Source organism: Hemicordylus capensis, chromosome 4 (genome assembly GCF_027244095.1).
Source record: "Hemicordylus capensis ecotype Gifberg chromosome 4, rHemCap1.1.pri, whole genome shotgun sequence".
NCBI lineage: Eukaryota > Metazoa > Chordata > Lepidosauria > Squamata > Cordylidae > Hemicordylus > Hemicordylus capensis.
This window is the reverse complement of record NC_069660.1, coordinates 54152604-54176245: the sequence shown is the minus strand read 5'-3', so window position 1 is coordinate 54176245 and position 23642 is coordinate 54152604. Positions and strand designations below refer to the sequence as shown.

General features: G+C 45.0%; 2 protein-coding genes across 5 annotated transcripts in view; one reads left to right on the top strand and one right to left on the bottom strand.

The window, feature by feature from the left end:
• Positions 1–696: 696 nt before the first annotated feature.
• TMEM9 (transmembrane protein 9) lies at positions 697–23410 on the bottom strand. Of its 2 annotated transcripts, none has more exons than XM_053245470.1 (6): positions 23288–23410; positions 15814–15918; positions 14324–14415; positions 10904–11012; positions 7731–7862; positions 697–4354 (listed from the first exon to the last, which is right to left on the bottom strand). In XM_053245470.1, exons 2-6 carry the CDS (start codon positions 15880–15882, stop codon positions 4205–4207), a joined length of 552 nt encoding a protein of 183 aa, XP_053101445.1. In that variant the 5' UTR covers positions 15883–15918; positions 23288–23410; the 3' UTR covers positions 697–4204. The 2 variants fall into 2 exon arrangements, with proteins under 2 accessions (XP_053101445.1, XP_053101444.1); XM_053245469.1 differs by lacking the exon at positions 23288–23410 and adding an exon at positions 20274–20579.
• Positions 22964–23642, top strand: part of LOC128323006 (uncharacterized) — a 72614-nt gene continuing 71935 nt past the window's right edge. For 2 of the 3 annotated variants that reach the window (XM_053245466.1, XM_053245467.1), the window contains exon 1: positions 23027–23169. In XM_053245466.1, coding sequence (XP_053101441.1) covers positions 23160–23169 — 10 coding nt within the window. In that variant the 5' untranslated portion in view covers positions 23027–23159. Of the gene's footprint in view, positions 23170–23642 lie in introns of all 3 variants that reach the window. The other variant, XM_053245468.1, reaches the window with a different exon arrangement.

Here is a 23642-nt window from a genome sequence, read left to right as displayed (position 1 = left end):
CAATAGGTATAGGCATTGTATAAAAGTGTGTGTATATATATATATATATATATATATATATATATATATATATATATATATATTGTATACACATCAGGGGCATAACGAGGCTGGAGTGGGCCCAGAGACAAAATTTTAAAATGGGCCCCTCGCTGATACACACACACACTCACTTCACATGTGACTTGCCTCTGGGGGGGCCCTCGAGGCGTGGGGGCCCCCAGGCAGCCACCTCCCCTTGCCTAATGGTAGTTACGCCCCTGATACACATACATTAATATCATAGGAATAGAATCACACACAAGCAGAGCTGTGGGATTACTTTAATCCCTTGGACGAGATTATACTAGCAAGAGTTCATGCTTGTGTGCAATTCAGAATCGGCCACATTTTTCTGTTCCAGTATGAGTACCTGGGACATACATGATGTCTTTGCACCTTGGTCTTATTCTTCACATTTAGATATTCCTTTAAATTTATCACAAGATTCAATACTTTCCTCCTACCCTTCTACTTAAGCGGAAACTAATTATTTAGAGATTAGTGTTTAGTGATGATCTGGAAACCTGCATATTTCAAGATGGATTCATATCCCTGTCTTCTTTCCCACATGTTTCTACCTATTCTCTGAAGCAGTGTGTGATTTCTCAATAACACTTTCCAAAGAAAAAGCATCCACATTACTAGATAAAGACATCTTATGATACACACCAGTTTCTTTATTTAATGAAAAGATGCTGCATAGTACCAATACTGGCCCACACTGCCAGAGATTCCTTAAGGGAAATAAAAAACAACAACACTGATTAGGTAATAAATGGGCTCACTTTCATGCAGCAGGAACACAGGCCCTCAGTAAAAAGTATCTTACGCTGCTGGTTTTTTCATTGGAGAAACCGTTACTACAGTACATTGCAGAAGTGCATTAGATTCACATTGCTTCCCCTTCACCTCTGGTACAACAACAGACACTCTTGTTGTGGGTACTGTAAGAGCATATATGCACGATGTCAAATATGCAGCAGTCACATATTATAGGGTGTCAAATGTGGGCAATCTGTTGTCAAGTCAAGCTAAAAGAAACTGGCTACTGCCAAGTTAGCTACTTGTATATCACTGTGATTAAATACTGAATAGCTGAACTAGCACCTTGTGGAGACAATTATTCTCTGTAATCTTTCAAGTGTCAACCGTGCCAATGAGAGCATTTCCCCCCTTTGACCAATAGCAGCTACAGCACCACCCTCTCCTCAATCTGGATTAGGAGTACAGCGTGGTAGAGTTAAACTCCCATTCTACCCTGCAGTTCTGACGTGCAAAGGGGCCCAAATCCAGCTGCTATTTACTGTATACATATTTTAAAAGCCAGTCACAGAACTAAGCACATACTTCATGTAACATGTGATTTGGCCCTTAGACTGGGATACAGAGATCAGCTTCTGCACACTGAAATTGACTTCCTCGTGCAGAATCACTATTCCCCCTGTGCAGGCTGATCATGAAAGCAGCTTCCATAAGGAAAATCAAGTTACACTCAAAGAGCACCTTTTGCATACAGATGCACCATATTTTACCACATCTCTGGGTGGCTTCACATGACTGCCAGCAAGTCAGTAAGCCAGGAACATGTCAGGGAAACGTCAGGAACTAAGTGTGCTCACTTCCAATGGGTGTCACGTCTGAAACCACCCAAGTCCCATTCCCACATCAGATTCTCAAGATGCACCTGACATTCTCCCAAGACTCTCCACCAAATGTCAGTCTTCAGTGTAGGTTACAAGTTGGCAGAGACTCTCCGGAATTCTGTGCAGGAACTGGACTTGGGCAGGTTCAGACGTCATGCCCACTGGGAGTGTGCACTCTAAATTCCTGACATTTCCCTGACATGTTTCTTACCGACTTAGCAGTGGTCATGTGAAACTGCCCTATATGCACCACTAAGCGAAATCACATATGAAAAACATTGTGCATTTGCAGATAGAAGTACATGAACATCATTCGTTCTATTGCTCGCAGTTTTCTGGAACCCAGCTTCTATTCTGGACTTAATCTAACTAACTAGAAAGTTCCTTTTACACTGTGCCTTTTATAGGACTATTCGCCCTATATGGATAGAACCTCTTCTAAAAGACAAATCGGGTTATTCTGATGATTATTACGTTTCTTATTTTTTAATGGATCGCCACACGGAGGTTACAGAGAGGATTGCAAGATTTTGTGCTGCAGCATGTAAAATGAGACGAGATAAACTTAGCTGTGTATTACCTTACCATGCTTGTAACTCAGTTTTATGTAATTTATTCTTTTGATGTTGTATATTTTTATTGTATTATATTGTTTTTATTCCTTTTTTTTTTTTTTTTTTGGTCATGGACTGTAATAAACTTGATTTGGTTTGGTAACTATTACTGTCATCAAAGCACATACATTATAGCCTTCTTCTCTGCAACCGATATACATGTGCATGTGGACGATGCAGGTGCAAATCTGTTGGTCTTGGCTAACTGGGCAAAGAGGCACCTTTTTAACATGGTGATTCTCTTTATTGAGCAGGGGGAGAGCAACTGGCCCTATCCAGCCCCAGCACAGCATCCCTCCAGTGGCTGTTGCTGGTGTCAATCATGTTTATTTTTATATTGTGAGCCCTTTGGGGACAGGGAGCCATTTTATTTATTTATTATTTCTCTATGTAAACTGCTTTGGAAACTTTTGTTGAAAAGCGGTATATAAATATTTGTTGTTGTTAGCATAAATCAGATATACTTAGATAGCAAATTAATTATGGTGTGGATGCGTATGTATCGTCCACTCCTCCTGTGTATGATGCCCTGCCTTGTCTCTCCGTGATTCTCATCCCATGCATCATTTGGAATGCAGATATCAGACAGAAATTTCTAGGTTTGTTGAGGGGGGAAACATCGAAGAACCTAAGTACAATTTCTGAGTCCCAACCTGTCTGTACTGCAGTTGGCAGATGGCAAGACACAGACAGACTGGCCACTAGAAAAACAAGTGCTGACATGCACAAAACAAACAATGGAATCAAAACCAAATGCACTCTCCAATTTCTGCTTTCTTTCCTAATGTGTTGCTGAATTTTATCAATTCTCTGCAATAGATTATTGGTTTCAGGAGCTTTGCAGCATTCGTCACCTTTAGAAAGACTTCCTAACTGTTCTGCTAAACTCACATCCCTGTGTTTGAAGCAAGGTTAGCTAGCTGAAAAGATCCTTACAGGAATTGGCTGGGAGGGCTCGTGATGAGAGGCCAATAGCTCCCTTTGCTAATTAAAACCTGTGTGCCTGGCAGGGAAAGGCAGATGAAGCGCAGCCTAGGCCAGTGGGCTAATTTCAACAGTTCCTGAAGAGACCTACTAGTGGCCTGAGGGCAAGGAAGAAGCAGCAGCAAGGTCCAGGGCAGGGAGACCATACTATCAGCAACTCCAAGGGCATGGGACAATTCTGCTTTTAAAAAAAGTATGCTTCCTTTTTTTGTTTTCATATATGTAAATTGTAAACTAACTTGAGTGCCCTGGCAGAAAGGAAGTATATAAAAGTAAAAGTAAAGCTTCCTTGATTATACTATACCTTTTACTGACGAATGACAGATTTTCAAGTCAATCCCCTCTACATAAAACAGTTACTTTCACAAGAGTAGAGTCCTAAATTAGCAAAGGCAAGGGAATGGGAAAGGATCTTGCCATGCGCATAATACCAATAATCCATCCAGTTCCAGTTGAAAATTGAACTGTAAATTAAAAAGAAAAGAAAGGAAATTCCCTGTCACATGCCTCATAATTAAACTTAAGACATGTGCCCAGCAGATTACAGGACCCAGCAGATTTTGCTGCTACTTATAGCTTCTGAAAACAAATAGAGACGTTGCAGCTAGAAGTTGCATTTTTGTGTTTTCGCAAACAATAGAGTAATCAGGTGGCAAGACTCATAGCTCTGTGAGTGAAGAGAAGTGTTAGCCAATGGGGCAGATGTAGAGGATGCACCTGTTTTAAGGGTTAAAAAAGGTTTAGCATGTGCAGCCAGAGTCTCTTGCATCAACCTAGCTTGCTCTCGGGTGAACAAATTAAAAAACAATCTAGAAAGGGCAACAACTTCAAACTAGACCTTGGAGTGTGTGCACTGCCTAACAGAAATACTCTACCCAGCTAACTAGCAGCTGCTGCTCACTCCACTCTTGGTGAGCTCTACTAGCTCAGCATCTTGTGTCGATCAAACACAGTCTTCCTCTGCTCCTGCACCTGACACTTCCACCGTTGCTGGGCTCCCTCCACTCTCTCCAGCACCGTGTTTGGCCTGGTGCTGGCAGAAGGCTGCACGGCTGCCAATGAATGGGCATCCTGCAACACCAAAAAGAGAAAATAAACATCAAAAGTTACCAGGGCAAGGAACGGCATTTCAGATGCATGACGGTGATGCCGCACGTTGGAAAACAAGTGCTACATGGGAAGATATGCAGCAGAACATGCACACGCGCACACACGGAGTTTGTTTTAAGGCCTAAGGCAAGGTGCTGTGTTGGACCTTTAGAGCCCTAAATTTTAGGCACCCAGATATCTGAAGGGCCATCTCCTCCCACACAAAGCTCCTTGAGCATTGTGGTCATCAGGAGAGGTCCTGCTCTGCATCCCTTTGCCTTCTGATAACTGGAGGATGAGCCACAGGATAGGGTTTTGTTATCTGCCATGCTCAGACTGTGAAATTCTCATTGCACCCAGACCCAAGGAGACATGGACACAAAGCATTATGGAGGAATTGGCCACTTTATTAGGGGTACAAGTTTTTAAACAGTGCCTGCAGAGGTACGGCCGCTGGGGTTGGCATTCACAGCAGCAACAGTGCGGACCCGAATGGGGCGCCCACCACGTGGCTGCCCCCGCCCTAGAAGCTCATGGCACAGACACCTTGGCTCCAGGCTTCCAGAAGGGGGCGCCCTTCGTCGCCGACCTAAGGTCAGGTCTCAGCAATTGACGTAACCCGCCCGACGCTGTCAAGCCATACGGAAGGGTGTCGGTTGCAGAGAGGTAGGAGCAAGGCAGCATCCCTGATCTGTAAAGCCTCAAGGGACCCGCCCCTCCACCTTACAGCTAAAAGCTTACCTAAGGTGCTGCACCGCATTAGCCGTTCACCTCCGCACTGTGCCCGCCACAGCGGGCGTCAGCCTAGCTTGACGCCCCGCCACCCCACAGGCCAAACAGCACTGTTGCCAACCCCAGCCGCAGATCATCAAGAAAATACCTCATACCCAGGGGGGACAAGTGCACGCCGTCACCCCTGAAGAGCTGGGGGAGCGAGAACACAATGTCATCGTGCGGAATGCACCCGCCCCCTTCCGCGGCGATGAAGCGTGCCACGGCCGCGTTCAGGACTGAGCCGGCGCAGGCCTGCTTCCGGCTCGCTGCTGCTAGCCCCGCCTCCGAGACGGAGCCGGGGCAATGGGAGCTAGCTCCCGGTGCCTGCTCCTGGAGGTGGGGCTGAGGGCAAACAAGCCGTGCAGCCTAGAGAGGCTGCGATCGGCTGGCTTCCCAGGAGTCCTGGTTTGATCAGCTAATTGGGGGTGTTTAGAAGGCAGGTCAAAATGACCTTGCTTAAGGGTGCACTTTATGAAACAGTCCACTGACCTTAATCCCTCCTGGGTTTTTTGTTTGTTTGGTTGGTTGCTGTTTAGTTTTGTTATTACTGCTGGTGAATTGTCTGACTGATCATTTTAAGTGTTTTGCTGACAGATATTTTATTTGTGAGCTGCCCTCGGGTTCCCATGGGATAGAAGGTGCAGGACAGAAACAATTTTATAAATAAAAAGATATTAAGTGCAAACTATAACATCATGGACAATAAGGAAACATCACTATCTAGTAACATTCCTCTCTCATTCTTCAATGGTGAAGAGCAGCTGATTCATTCGGAAATTTATGCAGTGAAAATAAATATTTAACTGTGTTTTGACAGACTATCAACTTAGAATACAGTATCAACTGTATGCAGTTACCCCTGCTAACTTGGCAAAGAGGCACCTTTTAATGTGGTGATTCTCTTTATTTAGCAGGGGGAGAGTAACTGGTCCTATCTACCCCCAGCACAGTACCTCCAGTGACTGTTGCTGGTGTCTATCTTATGTTTCTTTTTAGGTTGTTAGCCCTTTGGGGACAGGGAGCCATCTTAATTATTTATTATTTATCTGTGTAAACAACCCTGAGCCATTTTTGGAAAGGCAGCATAGAAATCGAATAAATAATAATAATAATAACTGCATCCCATTATATGGGAGTCAATTCAGAAGAAAGGTGAGGACATATCCTGGTGACTTCCCCCACTGACAGTAATGATCACATACATTCACCTTAAGCAATAAGAGTTCCTGCTGGAGAAGGCAGCTCACTGGCAGAGCATATGCTTTGCATACAAAAGGTCCTGGATTGAATCCCTGGCATCTCTAACTAAGGGTAGGAAAAGATCCCCTGTCTGAAACTCTGCAGAGCTGCTACCAATCAGTATAGATTCGAGACAGATGAAGCAGTAAGTTGGGAAAAGGCAGCTACAAATGTTGATGTTAACTGATCCATTGCTGTAGCACCCTAAAATGGATTTGGCTCCACACCCGTAAGCCTCCTTTAAAGTTCCTTTAAAGGGCCTGTTTGTCCAGAACAGCAGCATTTGAAAACTGAAAATACATTCATGAACATGTTTTCTGGTTTTTCATAGTCAGTGTGGTATTGATTCTGTTGTGTTTGCAAGTTCAGCATTAAAGCATGTTACATGGTATGGGGTGCAATCTGAGATTGAAAAAGGTGTGCACAGTGCCTTGGAAAGGATCATAAACCATAGTGGCAGTGGAGAAGGGCCTCAAGTTTCAACCAGAGAACTTTGGGCAGGCTAGGAGGATTTCCCCTGTCTTATAAAGCCTTGAAAGAGTGAGCAATAAATGTCACTTCCTTCCTTCCCTTTCTATGATTTATAGCCCACCCTTCTACATCAAGAGATATTCGGGGTGGCTCACAGGAGGTTTAAAATACAAAAACAATAAAACAAAACAAAACAAAACATAATCACAAACAGTAAAAACAAGGGGCAAAGTTTAAAAGAAGCAGTTAATGAGCAATGTGCTAAGAGCAAAAAAAAAAAAAAAAATTCCTGCTGAAATAAAATCATTTTTAGAGCTCACCTAAAAGCAATTCTTGTGGTAGCATGCATGAATTGTCCCCCTTTGCTAAGCAGGGCCCATTCTGGTTTGCATTTTGATGGGTGACTGCATGTGAGCACTTTGCTGTAATAGGGCTGTAGCTCAGTGGCAAAGCATCTGCTATTTATGTAGAAGGTCCCAGGTTCGACCCCTGGCATCTCCAGGTAGGGCTGAGAGAGACTCCTGCCTGCCACCTTGGAGAGCTGCTGCCAGCCAGTGTAGACAATACTGACCTAGATGGACCAGTGGTCTGACTTGGTAGAAGGCAGCTTCCTATGTTCCTAATTTTTACTGAAAATATGTTTCCTAAGGTGCACGTATGTTTGCTATAAGGTGGTCAACAATCACAGATGTACCTGCGATTTTGGTGGACAGGAAGTTGTATCTATAACCTGGGGGAAATCATGGGCAGCTCTATGCTGCTAACCCATTTGGGGGTTAGTTAATTATTTTCTCCACTCCATCCAATTTTCCCTGTGGCAAACCAGAATCTGTTCACTGCCAAGAGCAGCCCTATTGCAGAGCATTACACCTACCTCATTCTCTTCTTCATTGTGTAGGGGCTGGGTATAGGCATCAGGTTTGCGGATCAGGGGGTCAACCAGCATCAGAAAGGCCATGTAGAACAGCAGGGCTCCAATCACAGAGAGGTAAACGATGATAATGAACTACATGGAGGCAGGAGCAAGCAGTCGCAAAGGGTTCTGCATGGAACTGAATTCTTAACTGATCATTTCTAACAAATCACAGATCTCCCAAGCTTCTCTTACAATAAGAGAAATCAGCTCAGGCTATCAGGGGCACAATCAAGGCTAAGACTAGGGGCTGATGTGATGCACAATCCTAATTGTGATGGTGGAAGCAGCAGTGCCACAATAAAGAACTAGTGGTTGCACTAGCAGCATTACTACAGGTTACCCATTTGCAACATAGGGATAAATATGCTAATGCTGCTAATGCAACCGCCGGTGCTCTACAGCAGAGCCACTGCTTCTGGGTCTGTAGCAGGGGCACTGCAAGTCCCAACATCACCTTTAGGATGGCGCTTCATGTCAGGCATTGTGCGTATCTCCAAATTACTAGTAGTACATGAGTCAGATGGGGTGGTCAGTACCATCTGCGGGGTCGTGGTGGTAAATGCTTGTTGTGATTTTTGACAAAGTATACACTTTGGAAAATAGGTGATAACATTGCAATCCTTTCATCAATGGTATTTTAAAAGCTTTTAAAGGTTTTAAAAACACAAAAACTACCATAAAATGTTATTGAAGTTAGGGGTGTGCATTTTGGAATTTCCTTGTTTCGATTTGTATCCGAATCGAAACACCCCTGTTTTGTTTTGTACCCAAATTTTCTGAATCTGAATCAGCCCTGTTTTGTTTTGTAGCTGAATTTTCTGAATCCGAATCGATTTGGATTTTTAAAAAGGGTCCCAGGGCAAAAAGAGTGGGTGGTGGTGGTAGTGTCCAATGGGTGGAAGCTACCACCCAAATTTCAAAGGAATTAGGCAAAGGGCTGATTTTTTGTGAATTTTTTAAAGTTTACATATCTTTAAGAATTTTCCCATAGGGAATAATGGGGATTCCAGCAAATGTATCACTTCAAATCAAGGGGAAAGGGATGACTCAGAGCAGAGTGTGGTGGGTGGTAGTGCCCAATGGGGGCAAGGAAACTTCCAGAATTATCTCAAAAGAATTAGGAACTAGGAATTTAGGAATTAGGAATTAGTTGAAGTTTACGTGTCTTTTAAGATTTCTCCCATAGGGAATAATGGAGGTTTCAGCAGCCCCATAATTCCACTTGGGGGGCACTGGGGTTGCCCAGAGCGAGGGGTTGTGTAGTGCACATAGGGTGCCAACCACCTCCATACCCACAAGCCCTTGGGGTACTGGGTTTTGTGTTTCTGAGGTGTTCATTGTAGATTCTCTGGTAGCATATGAGATTTTCAGTGAAAAACAAGAATCCACTCCCATATGCTACCAGAGAATCTACACTCAGAACACCACAGAAACAACAGAACCCAGCACCCCATGGGTTAGCAACCCTTCCCCCGGCCAATGTGGGGTCAGTAAAAAGTGGCAAGAAGCAAAAGAGCCAATGGGGAACAAGGAGGGAATTGTTAGCAGGTCAGCCCATGATTTAGGTCACCGATCAGAAGGCTGGAAGGGTGGGAAATTCAAAGAGATGTCAAACACAAAATGGAGACTGACTCAGAGATCAGTACAAAATGGAGGTCCGAAACAACAAAACGTTTTGTAGCCAAAACAGGGACGTTTTGTTTTGTATACAAAACATTTGGATCTGGAAAATGGGTGTTTTGTTTTGTCTACAAAACACCCGAAACAGGCTGTTTTGGGTACAAAACGTTTTGTATCCGAAACGTTTCGCACATCCCTAATTGAAGTTGTTAGAGGAATGAAAATTGATAGGAATGTCCTCCAAAGACTTACTCCATGGAGAGAGTACAATTTGTTCTTTATTACCCTAACCTTTTAGTCTGTACAAAATGGCTGCAATTTCACCCTAATTGTTTGGGGGTAGAGATAAAGAAGGGATGATGGCACAGAAAAAGCTTTAAGTGCAACAATGTTATCACCTACAGTATTTTCCATCTTAGACATTGCCAAAAATCACTATAAGCATTCATCCTCTCCGATGGTACCAATGGATAAAATATGTGGGTCTGGCTTGTGAACTATAAGAAGCATGGTGTGACTGATCCGAGATAGCTGTCAGCTTAGAATCAAGATCCAAATCCACCTTACATTCAACTAACTAAAAAGTTAGCGCAATTGTTTATTTGCTGCCTATGTAAGATTAGACTAGACTGTGATTTCTCCAATGTGTTGCAGTGGCTGTACGTGAGCACCAGGGAGTTTTGACATGGCCAATCAAGGCACCAGCTGGCTCCATTGACTTGTATGGGACCTGACTCTGCTGTAGCCACATCTGCAGCCACTCTGCTAATGACCCATATGCAAGCTACCAATCTAGGCCTTCAGAAATACAGAAACTGTTTCTGAAACTTTCCCAGCCTAGTTGGCACATAGGCATTCACCCACTCTAAACTTCTTTTGGACCAGCACTTCCTTTCACACAGACACTGGACACAGACTCTGAGGTCGTTCTTATGTGCCCATGGATGCCCAGCCCGGGTTAGGCTACATGTGAGAACCGCTGGGATTGGGCCTGATCCCGGTGGTCCAGTGCCACCTAGCCTGGCTTTGAAGCCCAGCTGTTAGCCAAGGTTAAGGGAGTGAATTTTCCCTTACCCTCGGCTACCTGCTCATGTGTGAGCACAGGCTGCTGCCAGCCCAGCCGCCCACAGAGACAGGTGCCTAGAATCACCCAATGCAGCGTGCGTGTATTGTGGGCTTCACGGAAGTCGGGATGAGTCCCTGTGTCAGATCAATCCTCTGCACAGCATGGAGCAGGCCTGATCATGTGGGAGCATGGACCACACTCCCACTGAGCAACGAAGGATCATCCTGGGGCGGTGGTGGGGGGAGGCTAGGTTTGGATAGCCTCCCCCCCCCCCCGCCCACCAGGTCACGTGAATGGCCCCTCTGCAGTTTTTCATGGGTACATCCTCAGCCCTTTTCACATATGTCTTGGGAGAACTTGCCAACAGCTGCAACTCTCTGTTGAATACAATGAGGAGGAAAAAGGGGACATGAAGTCTGTTGCAGAAGATGGGTCTGTCTTATACCTTGATAGTGCTGGTGCTTCGCTCTTCATACTTGCACTCACACAGCAGGCAGTATGCTTCAACATCATTTCCTGGCACTGGCATAGGCTGCACCACATGTAGACAGTTACTGTAACAGCAAGAAAGAAATATCAGCCATGGATCTCAAAGGTCTCCTAATCCTGGTTGCAGCTCCCAATCCAGATACCTGCTCCTGATGATATAATACCCAAATAAAAGAATGGTACTGGCTATAAATTACAGGACAAGTATTTGGTAGCAGCAGACCCCTCTCATGATATGATCAGTTACAACCTCAGTTATTTCCTGTCAGCCTTTCCTCTATGGTCACTTAGCTTGAACTACTGCAGTTACCACTCCAAAGCATCTGAAGGTACCAGTTACCTGCCTGTCTTTTGAAAATGTTTGCGTGCAGAAGTCACACAAAATGCATAGAAAGACCTGAAGAAAAACGTTCAAAGTTTAAAATTAAAGGCCCAGCTCATTTTATAATATGATGTAATATAAATTATCTGCCACTGAAAGACTCACTAAGGTGGTAATCTTATGTATACTTACACAGATCCCAATGGGACTTCGTTCTGAACAAACACACTCAGAACCATGCTGCACATTAATGAACAAGTTTGAAAAGTCCTTCTTAAAATGAAATTTAAAACTATATAAAACATCAATGATATAATTAATTTCTAAAGAAAAAACAAACCTTGAAAAACCTCCTCCTTTATATTTCTCAGGTGTTATTTATTTATTTATTTATTTATTTATTTAACATTTTATATCCCACTCTTCCTCCAAGGAGCCCAGAGCGGTGTACAACATACTTAGGGTTCTCCTCACAACAACCCTGTGAAGTAGTTTAGGCTGAGAGAGAAGTGACTGGCCAGAGTCACCCAGCTAGAATCATGGCTGAATGGGGATTTCTATGGATTCATCACATGTTCCTGATTTCGTGTTGCAAGATCCTGGAAAAGTAGAGCCTGCAATTGCACTCAGCCCACACTGACCTCAGATCAGTGATCTGGGATTTGATTCAGGGTGGCTGCTCTGGGATCAATGTGAGCTGGGTACAACTGCAAGCCCTACATTTCTGGGTTCTCATGACACAAAACTGGGAATATGCATGCCGCTTGGATCTAGGGTTCCCACTTTCCCACAGGCTTGGATCACTGTGAGAATGCATCTGAAAGAAAGCTAAAGGAGGGCTTTTTAAAAGTTTTTTTCTTTAGAAATGAATTATGCCATGGATGTTTTTGGAATCATCATGAGAATGTACCCTAAAAGGTTACCAAAGCAGGGCACAATAGAAATTCTTCCAAGTAAATTCCACCAGTCCCAAGGTTACAGCCATAAAGGCATTTTTCAGTCTCTCTAACAAGAATGAGAGCAGGGACATCCTTCCTGATTTTAATATGAGCCAACACAAGCATGTGTGTGTGTGTGTGTGTGTGTGTGTGTGTGTGTGTGTGTGTAGGCTCTGAGAAAGGAGGGCACATAGCTCACCATTTCCAATGTTACCTGCCCCATCAGCATTTTGAATACGTACATTAGGTATGGGCTAGAAAATGGCTGCAGCTGTAGGTTCCGTAAACGCAGAGCAGCCATTACTTGGTTGCTCCCCCACGTATACCTTCAAAACACCAGCAGAGAAATGTAGCACCACCAAAGAACCCAGTTCTCACCCCAATCATTGCAAGTGCATTCCCTTGATCAGTCATGCTTCTAGAATTAGACAAAAGTCCCATTCAGATGTTGCTGAGCGCAGCAGTGTTCACAGTTACAGCTCCCCAAAGCGGGGAGGAAGTCCCACCCCAGCACTATCACTCAATCCCTTGAGCCAGCTGCTCGCGATTACAGCACTGTTTGTGTGAAGAGGGAAGAGTCATAATTATGATGGCCGATGCTTCTGTGAGGGGCAGCCTGGATTGCCTGAGGCTGCTGCTCATGGAAGCGCCAGTCGCCACAGTTACTGCACTTCCCCTTCATACAAACAGCACCATAATCGTGAAGGGCGAGGTGGATGGAGTGAGTGGCAGTGCAGGATGGGGCTTCCTCCCAGTGTTCCCTCTAAGCCCTGTGCATTCGCGCATGCACACACAAGTTTTTGATCTCTGCTCAGTTAATTTTAGATCCTGCTCAGGTTGAATCAGGAAGGCTCCATTCTGAATGCACGTGTGCACACACACTGCCTTGATACTGCTTCCCAGGATAAAACTCATTCTGCACACAGATGGGAAAAAATGGAGAGAACACTGCTTCTGACCGGCTTTCAGCCGCTGTAACTGTGAGTGAAGTTTCTTTTTTAAATGTCTGAATGGGGCTAACAAGTTTGATAAATCTTATACACACAACATTGTCAAAAATCAAACAGCCAGAAATTATGACACTTGAGTTCATTTTCCCACCAACCCAAAATCCAGAATTCAAAACTCCCTGATTCAGCCTCAATATTTAACTACTACAACTCATTTTCTTTACTCTTGTGACATTTTGCACTGTATAATTTACATCTGTGATTTTGAGTTTATTTTTAACATACAATTCAGCTTCACAGCCAAACTACTTGTATTCCAGAATTTCAGCTGTCCGCAATAAAAGTGTGTGTATGTGTATCTATCTTTACATGAAAAGGATGCAAGGTAGAGTGGAGCAAAACTGCCCCCCACTTTCCTGTCTTACTTCATTGGGCTCTGCTTTTAAAAAGCAATTTTCTTTCAGCCAAGTTCCAATACAGGAAGTCAGCCAAGCTGTGAGAAAATGCTTACAGCAACAAGTGCAGTGCAGTGAGGTGGGTTTCACTCTCTTCCCCCATTCACTCTTTTTCATGTAAAAAATAATCTCCCATCTTACTTTGCATGTTGACAGGGAAGATATATGGATAAAGTACACACCACTGCCCTGTCACATCTCATTTGGTCCTCAGTAAGGAGCAGTTACAGATCTTGGCCATTCACACTGATGAAGGCTCTAATCTGGTTCTGAGAGCCAAGGAGCCTTCAGGGTGGTTTCCAGATAGCCAGCTTTACACTGCAAAAAGTGGTGTAAACTGTGACGTTTTGTGGTGCTGATTTCAATGGATTGCAGTTGAAATCCATTACCTCCTACAACAGGCAAATACAGCTTTTTTTTTCTTTTTTTCTTTTGCAATGCAGATGTGATGTTATAGGGATGTAATGCAGCAATAAAACACAGAAGGCGGCATTGGAAATGTGAGCAGCACCTTGCTTACAGTGCAGGGACTGTGATGTCAAGACAAAGGCAGCACAGAAGGACATTTAAGGGATAAGTTGTGACATTATGGTAGCATGCAGTCTGGAAAGCGCCCAGGAATAAACAGAGGAGGAATGAGGTTTTACAACTTGCAGAAGTGGTTTGCTAAGAGCTTGGAAGCTGTAAAAACATTGCAAAAGGTTGACTCACCAGTCCTTCTGCGACACATTTGTCTTGTAAACCTGGCCACTGATATTCCTGTAAGGGGGGCAGACGCATTTGCACCGGATGTCCTCAGAGTTCTACAGTTGCAAAAGAGGATATGAATGGAAGAAGGAGCACTTGATGAAAGATCCGGTGCCATTGTAGAGGGAGATATTTGCGGCAAGATCATCAGTTGAAGCCACTGGTGATCTTTCTCATGGAGGGGATTTGCAACCCATGGTTTCAGCACTCTGGTAGACTGAAATGCTCAGGTTTGCTATTAACTGGAACACAACTAGAGTGCGCTCAGCAGAAACCCATGACAATAAACCTATGCAAGTTTATTAAAAAGCAAGTACTACTGAGCAAATTGGGGTTTACTTCCAAATAACAGTGTAAAGGACTGCAGCCTTACACATACTTTTTCAACAACCTAGTTAACTTTACATAAACTCATGAAAGAGGTAAGACAGTGGTCCAGCTACATGCCCATGCACTTTCTCTTCCTTCCCCTCCACTCACATGCCTGGCTTCCTAGTTCAAGCCTTCCTAGTTTGTGTTCAAAGCTTCCTATTGTGTTAAACCACAGTTTGGTCCTGCTTTTAGAAAGTCCTTAAACCACAGTTTCTTGGTTTGACATCACTGGAAACTGTGGTTTAACAAACCAGGAAACTTTGGACTCAGCTGGGCATCCTAGATCATCTGAACCAGGCCAACATGAACTGACTGACATAATGAAAAGGGATAAAAAAGCAGAGGAGATATATATGCCTGTTAAAAACCATCATAAAACAAGTAGGGCCCATTGCAGACAAAGCTGAGAATGTTTACATCCCAGTGATTTCAATGAGAGAGGTAAGGTTGAAGTCAACAGGATTTAGAACTATTTGACTTTGCTTGGAACTTCATCCATTCATCCATACAGCCCTTCATCCTAAGACCTCAGGGTGGTTAACAAGGTAAAAACAACAATAAAATTTCAATAAAAACAACCTAAAAAGAGAACATGACAGGTACAATTTTAAAAGAGAGCAAGGGGCAACTCGCTGGCCAAAAGCCTGAACAAAAACGGCAGTCTTCCATGGCCTCCTAAATCCTGGGAGAGGGGGAACTATGTGAATCTCAGTTGTGAGCGAGCCGCACAGCCTAGGGGCAATCACCAAGAAGGCCCTGTCCTGAGTGTGTGACAAATGGGTCTCTGTAGGCATCAGCACGTGGACCTAGTCAGCTGGGTAGATTCAGCTGTGAGCAGGTGGTCCCTAAGGTTTCTGGGGCCCAAGCCGTTTAAGGCTTTAAAGGTAATAATCAGCACCTTTAATTGTACCTAGAAACAGATTGGCAGCCAGCGCAGTGCCCTCATGATCAGAGTAATATGTACATTGCACGCAGTCCCAGGAAAAAATCTGGCAGAATCAATTGCTTCTCAAAGCACTGTTGCCTTTCTTGATTGCATTTTGTGCATCTCCCCACCTCTATCAGCCCTCTTGCTTCCTCACCTTGCTGGCCTCCGATGGTGACACTACCAGGACACAGGAGACAACTACTGCAAGGGATAAGAATTTCATGATTCCTCAGATGGGCTATGCGAGCATCACAGGTGCCTGAAACAAAGAAAGGAGGGAAATCAGCAAGCTCTTCCTTGTAGAACTCACACATAACAACATACTAGAGCAGGGATGGCCAACCTGAGGCTCTCCAGTTGTTGCTGGACTACAACTCCCATCATCTCCAGCCACCTGATGGAAGTTGCAGTCCAATAACCACTTGAAAGCCTCAGGTGGTCACCCCTGCTCTAGAGTAATTGTGATAGGTTATCTGACACACACCCCAAGCAAAACATGAAGGTCGTACGCATGGGTGGGTGGGGAGGCAGGCTCCTACCTGCAGACGATCAACTACGGAAGAAATCCATGCCAGGCAGCGATTGGCACTTGGCCGGCTGTAGGGTAAGAGAAAGTGTGCCCTGTGTCCTCCATGGACCCAGAATGCTGCATGTGCACAGCAGAGAAGCTGCTTTTAGTACTGCGGCTGCTCCGCCCCCCACTTGCTGCCCAAAATGGTTGGAAGCCCAGGTAACCAGGGGCAATCATTTACCTTGGTAAAACCTTGGGTAGAACAACTGGGCTACCCAGGTCTGGAGCAGCCAGGAGCTGAGGGCTCCCAGCACTCCAGACAACATGAGCTGACTAGGGTAACGCAGGCAGCTCTTGTCATGTGAATAGCCTTATCATGTTGCTTGATTTACGGTACAGAGCTGACCATAGGGATAGAGCATTCTTTTTAATGCTGGCAATCTCAAGCATTCCCCCCAAAACATCAGGCGGGCTTTGAAGTGATACATTAATAAATTATTCTGCTGCCTGGTTGTTACCTTCCATCCATATCTGTAAATGAATCACACATTCATTTAAAAACAACAAACAATATTTAAGTGAAGCACATACATCCAATTTGCAAACAGTTCTCTTCCAAATCAAAAGGGCACAGAAGTGCCCCTTTCGTTAAGAGTAGCAAGCAAGCAAGCAAAAAAAAAAAAAAGGTTTCTGCCACTATAAGCCTCAAAATTCTAATGCTTATAAAATATGACAACTGTTAAGCTAATAATTTGAAACTTGGTGTGCATGATCTACTTGAGGTCTACAAGGTGCTTAATTTCAAGGAGATCTGATAAAAACTGCCACAGCTAGAGCAAGTTTAAAAAGTGCTGAAAACTGACACAGACCTTTTTGCCCAAATTTTATCCAGGAGGCATATCTTATATTTCTTTCAACCACTGGCAGAAATTATGGTTGCAATCTTTTCAGGCTTGTCTAGGAAGGCAATCCTTTGTTCATCTGATGAAGTTTGGAGCAGCATTTCAAAAGTTACTAAGGTGTTCCTGCCCCATTAAAGCCTATGGCTACTAAGTCCAGGCAAAGTGGCCAGTTATTATGAAGCCAATGTTTGAGGAGACAGCTAGTAGTGGATTCTATTGCAAGTGCAATACTTATTCTATTAGTTATGGAATGTGAACTTTTAGAGAAGAGGAGACACTTAATGGACAGTTGGGGAAAGCCAGGTGGATAGTTGGAGTAGTGTGAGGGAGAAGCAATGTGGAGAATCATTTCTGAGTACGTCTGCCCAGGATTGCAGCATCCTTTTCTTCCTCTTTTTCCATCCTCTCTTATCTGGCAGACAGAGTAACTTCCTCACACTTCTTCAGAATTGCCTCAGTTGACACTGTCCTTGCAGCCGATCCCCCACTGTCAGAATGCCCACAGGAATACATTTTGGGACATGACAAGCCTGTAAAGAAGAGACGAGCTCCACTTGAAGCAAAATGGAACCAGACTGCTGGCGCTTAAAATCAAAAAGGTCGCAGAGCAGCTTTTAAAATGATGCCTGGGGGTGGGGGGTGTAGCCGACAGGAGTTGGGCAGTATCCGGTTCAGCAAATGCCATCCCTTAAGGTGTAAGGGTGTAAATACTTCAGATAAACCAGAAGGCGACAGAGTAGAACCAGGTAAAGAGCAGACAGAAGGATGTGCTAGCTGGTCAAAAAGATCAAATGGCCTTAAGAAAGAGAAAGCACACACCAGGTGAGAGATTCAGTGTATAGATGCTTATTTGCCAATGCCAGAAACCTTCAAGGGATCATTAGGAAGATGATTGAAAATAAAACTGCTAATATTATAATGCCCTTATACAAAACTATGGTGCGGCCACACCTGGAGTACTGCATACAATTCTGGGCACCACATCTAAAGAAGGACATTGTAGAACTGGAAAAGGTGCAAAAGAGGGCAACCAAGATGATCAGGGGCCTAGAGAACCTTTCTTATGAGGCAAGGCTACAACACCTGGGGCTATTTAGTTTAGGGGGAAAAGACAACTGCAGGGAGACATGATAGAGGTCTATAAAATCAGGCATGGTGTGGACATGTGGATAGAGAAAAATTCTTCTCCCTCTCCTATAACACTAGAACCAGGGGTCATCTCACGAAATTGATTGCCAGGAAATTTAGGACCAACAAACGGAAGTACTTTTTCACACAACACATAATCAACTTGTGGAATTCTCTTCCTCAAGAGGTGGTGACAGCCAGCAACTTGGATGGCTTTAAGAGGGGTTTGGATAACTTCATGGAGGAGAGATCTATCAATGGCTACTAGTCAGAGGGCTATAGTCCACCTCCAGCCTCAAAGGCAGGATGCTTCTGAGTACCAGTTGCAGGAGAGTAACAGTAGGAGAGAGGGCATACCCTCAGCTCATCTGTAAGCTTCCAGCGGCAGCTGGTGGGCCACTGTGTGAAACAGGATGCTGGACTGGATGGGCCTTGGGCCTTATCCTGCAGGGCTGTTTTTATGTAAGCCACGATGGGCAAGCTGGAGTGCTTGGTTGCTAATGAAAACATTGATATAGTGGGCGTAATGGAAACATGGTGGAATAGAGAGGGCAAGTACAAACCATAGTTTGCCAGTTTTGATGCAAATGATAGCCCTATTCAGTCATTATGTAACCATGTACAGTGCAGGATCTCTCCCTGCGTACAAACACTGTATGCATTGTGGAACAGTGGGAAGAAAGTTTACATAACACATCAGTACAGGGGCAGGGCTTCCTGGGTTACAGGTCAGCTGAACAGGGTTTATAATTTGCAACAAACCTGAGTCTTCTTCATGCATCCGGCAACTGTGTGCAATCTAGCCTGGGGTAAAAAAAATCCTCTTTTTCCACCGGAGTATCCTTTGTGCCCTGAACTTGCAGTAAAGCCTCACGGTAAACCCACAGTAAAGCCTGCTATCTGAAAAGCCTCCAGAACAGTAGTGTCCGACACATTGCTGTAAAGTTCCAGTTTGGTGGATTGGGGAATTAGAAATATTTTTGAGGGGGGGGAGCATCCACTACCCCTTGCGCCCCTTGAAGTCTTCCCTACGTCTCTTCAGACAAATGCTGTACTGATGGTCATGGGGGTGGGTGGGTGGACTACACAGCATGTCACTGTGAGGCTACCAAGTGGTACTGGAAGTGTGTATATTGTACACAGTCACCCAACACCTGAACAGGACTCAGGTCAGGCATATACAAAACCACCTGCAGCTTGCCAGTGGCAAGTGCCCCCAGCCCTGCAGGGAGCAGAATACGCAGCACTACACAGATCTCTGCACCAGAGATTTCGTTTCCACTGCCATTTTTAAGATGAAACAGCAGGAATTCTTTCTGAGCAGAAGGAGAGGGCTTCCACTGTTTCTTACCATCTCTATATCTCAGTGCAAAAGAGAGAAGACTCATTTCTCTCCCGAGTCCTCTGCCTGAGTGCCAGAAAAGGATCTGAGGGGAGAGAAAGGACTGGTGGCAAACACAAATAATGTCTGGCTAGTAGTCTAGGCCTAACCTTATGAATTCCTGGCTGAGGAAGGATATAAAGAATTCAGTGGAGTATGTAAGGGGCGTGGGGGGGGGGGGGGTTGCAGCAGTCCAAAACTCAGTCGTGTAACTCCAAATCATGATTTGGCCTTACATGTGAACCAACTGAATGTGTAAAACACATACTGAGTTCGCTACTGCAAAATGTGGTGATGGGCACTGGTGCAGATGGCTTGGGGGGAAAAAGGAACAGGTTAATTCATAAGGCATAGAATTGTCAATGGCCATAATCCATGGCAGCTAAACGGTGACTCTATGTGAGAAGGTATATCTCTGATGTGGAGGACAAATAAAAGGGAATTTATACGACTACGCAATGGTGCATTGTCTCCTACATAAATACATTGAAAAGGCAGCAATTTACTTGCAGAGAATATTCTATCCGACAATTTATACTCAGTCCGAATCCATTTTCGCTCATTCATCACACAACAAACTGCCTCGCTTTGCAGAAATTGAGCAATTCCAAGCTACACCACTGTCAAAATTAAGGATGCAAAGTAAGCTTCCAAAATTAAGGACAAGGATTCTTATATTATAAAATACCAACCCCATCAGCATCGGCTCCTAGAAACCGTAGAATCCACGCTAATCTCCAAAGCTGTTCTATGCTGACATCATCATAATAGACACGGCTCTCAACCAACCAATCGTCTTTTCCAGCGGCTATACTGAGGGATCATCAATAATTTCGTATCCTTTGGTGGACAAGAAAGAGAAGAAAAGAGGCGCCCCTGTGAATTAAAGAGTCGACTGCTTTTCCTGTGCTGTGTGGATATATTTTATCGAGGCAGGAAAAAGCTAGACTCAGTAGGGGGAATGGTTTCTTGTTTAGATCTGCTTCTTCCCCCCCGTAAGATTCTTGGGAAAGTCACGTCACCTCTAACTGCGTCATCAGTCCAGTTTGGGTTTTTTAAAGTGACTTCCTCGAGGACAGCAGGCGTTTCGTTGTTCGATGCTTTTGGATGTTCTGTGGTCCTTATTCCATTGCAGTGCACACTATGTGCAAGAGAACATTATAAAAGCTGCAAAAATTAAAAAGGACACATACTAGCCTTACTACCCATTCCCCCCCACCTTTAAAAATCGTAGCGCTCTGGCTAGATAATCAACGAGCCTGTACCAGGGAGATGCCCGGAGAGAGGGGCAACTAACTGAGGCAATCTGCTCCGGGTCCCCACAAAGCAAGTACCCGCTCGCCTCAGCTCATGGTCACCCAGCTTTGTACACACATGCATACCTCCTTTTACAGGCGCCCCGACATCACACTTGCCCCAGGCCCCTAAATTCTCCTGGCGGCTCTGCCATGTGCAGAATGCTTTCCCCTTGTAATTACAAAGGAACATAGGAAGCTGCCATATACTGAGTCAGACCATTGGTCTATCTAGCTCAGTATTGTCTTCACAGACTGGCAGCAGCTTCTCCAAGGTGGAAGGCAGGAGTCTCTTTCAGCCCTATCTTGGAGATGCCAGGGAGGGAACTTGGAACCTTCTGCTCTTCCCAGAGAGGCTCCATCCCCTGAGGGGAATATCTCACAGTGCTCAAGCTTCTAGTCTCCCATTCATATGCAACCAGGGCAGACCCTGCTTAGCTAAGGGGGCAAGTCATGCCTGCTACCACAAGACCAGCTCTCCACTGAATTGTTCAGTGTATATTGAATGTATCTGATGCTCCAATCAACGTATATGAAACTTTACAGAATAACCTCCTACATACATACAGCAAGGGTTCCCAGCCTCGGGTCCCCTTGTGGCAATTTTGACTGCGGGAGGATGGGAGTTGAAGACAAGGGAGTAGTGGTGAGACGCACAGGGACGGAGCATTGGTACTTCTCTGGCTGTGTTGGGGTCGGCATTAGGGTTGTCAACATTTCATTGTCAGAATGAGGGACGCAAGTTCCAGAATGAGGGACACAAGTTTGTGGGGGGGTGTGTGCTGGGACGTGTATGTAGTGGTAATCAAGAACCTGAGTATCACTGATGTATATGTTATTGAATGAATGAGGGACAAATGCTGTCCCCATAGGGACCAACATTTAATCCCTGAAATGATGGACATTGTGCGTAATGAAGGACAGTTGGCAACCCTAGTGGGCATGGCCATGGGGGCTGCCATGGCGAGCACCTGCACTTCTGAATTTGCAACAACATCACCGGTTGTCGTCCGCTATCCACATCTGGGGTCGCAAGGCTAAGCACCCCTGCATTAGAGAGCTGGTGCAGTGTTGCATAGTAGTTAAGAAACTGTGAATCAGGACTTCCCCAATTTGAATCTGGTCTCTGCTCTGCAACGGATTCATAAGGTAGCTTAGGCAAGCCTGAGCCTCAGCTTCCAGCAGCAATACAGCATGGGGGAAATAATAATGCTTACTTTACAGAGTGGTTGTAAGGAATACATCTATGAAGATAACCACCCTGAGCCATTTTTGGAAGGCTCAGGCTCATTTTTGGAAGGCACAAATCAAATATAAATCAAAATAAATTAATAATTAATGTAAGGCGCTTTGCAAAAAGCAATGTCCAAATGCTGTGTATTATTGTAATAAGCAAACTCTTCACACACACAAAACAGGTCCCGGACTGGACCCTGATGCTCCATGGAGCTTGTGTCGTAAGGGGAAGGGAGACACTATAAGGGCTAACACTTTGCGTATGCGATGGAATAGGCTCTTTCTTATCCATGAACATTTATGCTACATATATTAGTCATTAAGGTGCCACAAGACTGTTGTGCCTTTTGCTGCAGCAGACTAACGGGACTAACAGGACTGTGTGTCAGTTGGGATTAGGTTTGAAGCCAGCTTCTGTTTTGAAAATGAACCCAAGAAAACAGTACTTGACCATGTGCAGAGTGTCTTTCCCTTACAATAGGAGCCAACTTATGTTTTGGTTTTAAAGATCTAGTGAAGATCTAGCGCAGAATTCCGCATCGGCAACGAGGTTCCGCATCGGCAACGCAGAATTCCGCATCGGCAACGGGGAACTCCCTGGGATCATGAAGCCCACAGGAGTTTCATGATCGCAGGGAGAGCAGCATCCACCAGGCGAAGCTTCTCCCATACCCCCTACGGCTATACAAGCCGCTTCTGACTGAATCCTCCGCTAACGCATTGCAACTCCGTTTGGACGGGGGGATGCCGCAAAGGTTTAAAAGGGAGCCTTTGCGCACTTGCTCGCGATTCCGCGTGGCCCACAAAGTGTTAACATAGGCAGGAAGTGATGTCACGCAGCGGGGCGGGCGAACGCACTTGCTGAGTGTGCCCTGTTGGGTCGCTCTACCGGTGCGATGGCTGCCGTGGACTGCATCGTAAAGTTAGGAGGCAGTGCACTGACGCAGAAAAACCAGCTGGAGACGCTGAAAGCGGAGTCCTTGCAGAGGGCGGCTGCTCTAGTGCATCAGCTCTACGCGGCAGGAGGGAGGCGGTGCATTGTCGTGCATGGCGCAGGGTAGGAACCCAGAGCGGATCTCTCCAGCCCAATAGTGGGGAGGCGGTGGTGGGTTGGGCTTGCTACAGGGCCTGTTGTCGCGCTGTGTGTCGATGCGGCTTTGTAAACTGAGTCATACCTGAGCTGTCTCGCCTACGTGGAGTTGAATCCTAGACCTGTGCATGGCAGAGAGTCACAGGCTGTCTGTGCGAATCTATCACAGGGGAGGAGTTCGCCGTCACGGAGTTCGCAGACACGTCACAGGCAGTCGTAGAGGCAGAAATCTAAGACTGTAATCCTATGAACATTTATTGGGTGGAAGTCCTATTTACAGGGATGGCCAACCTGAGGCTGTCCAGTTGATGGACTACAACTCCCATCATCTCTACTGCAATTCATGGCAGTTAAGGATTATGGGAACTGTAGTCTGTCGACAACAGGTGAACCTCAGGTCGGCCACTCCTTCAGGTTCATAGGGATTTCCAAGTAAACCT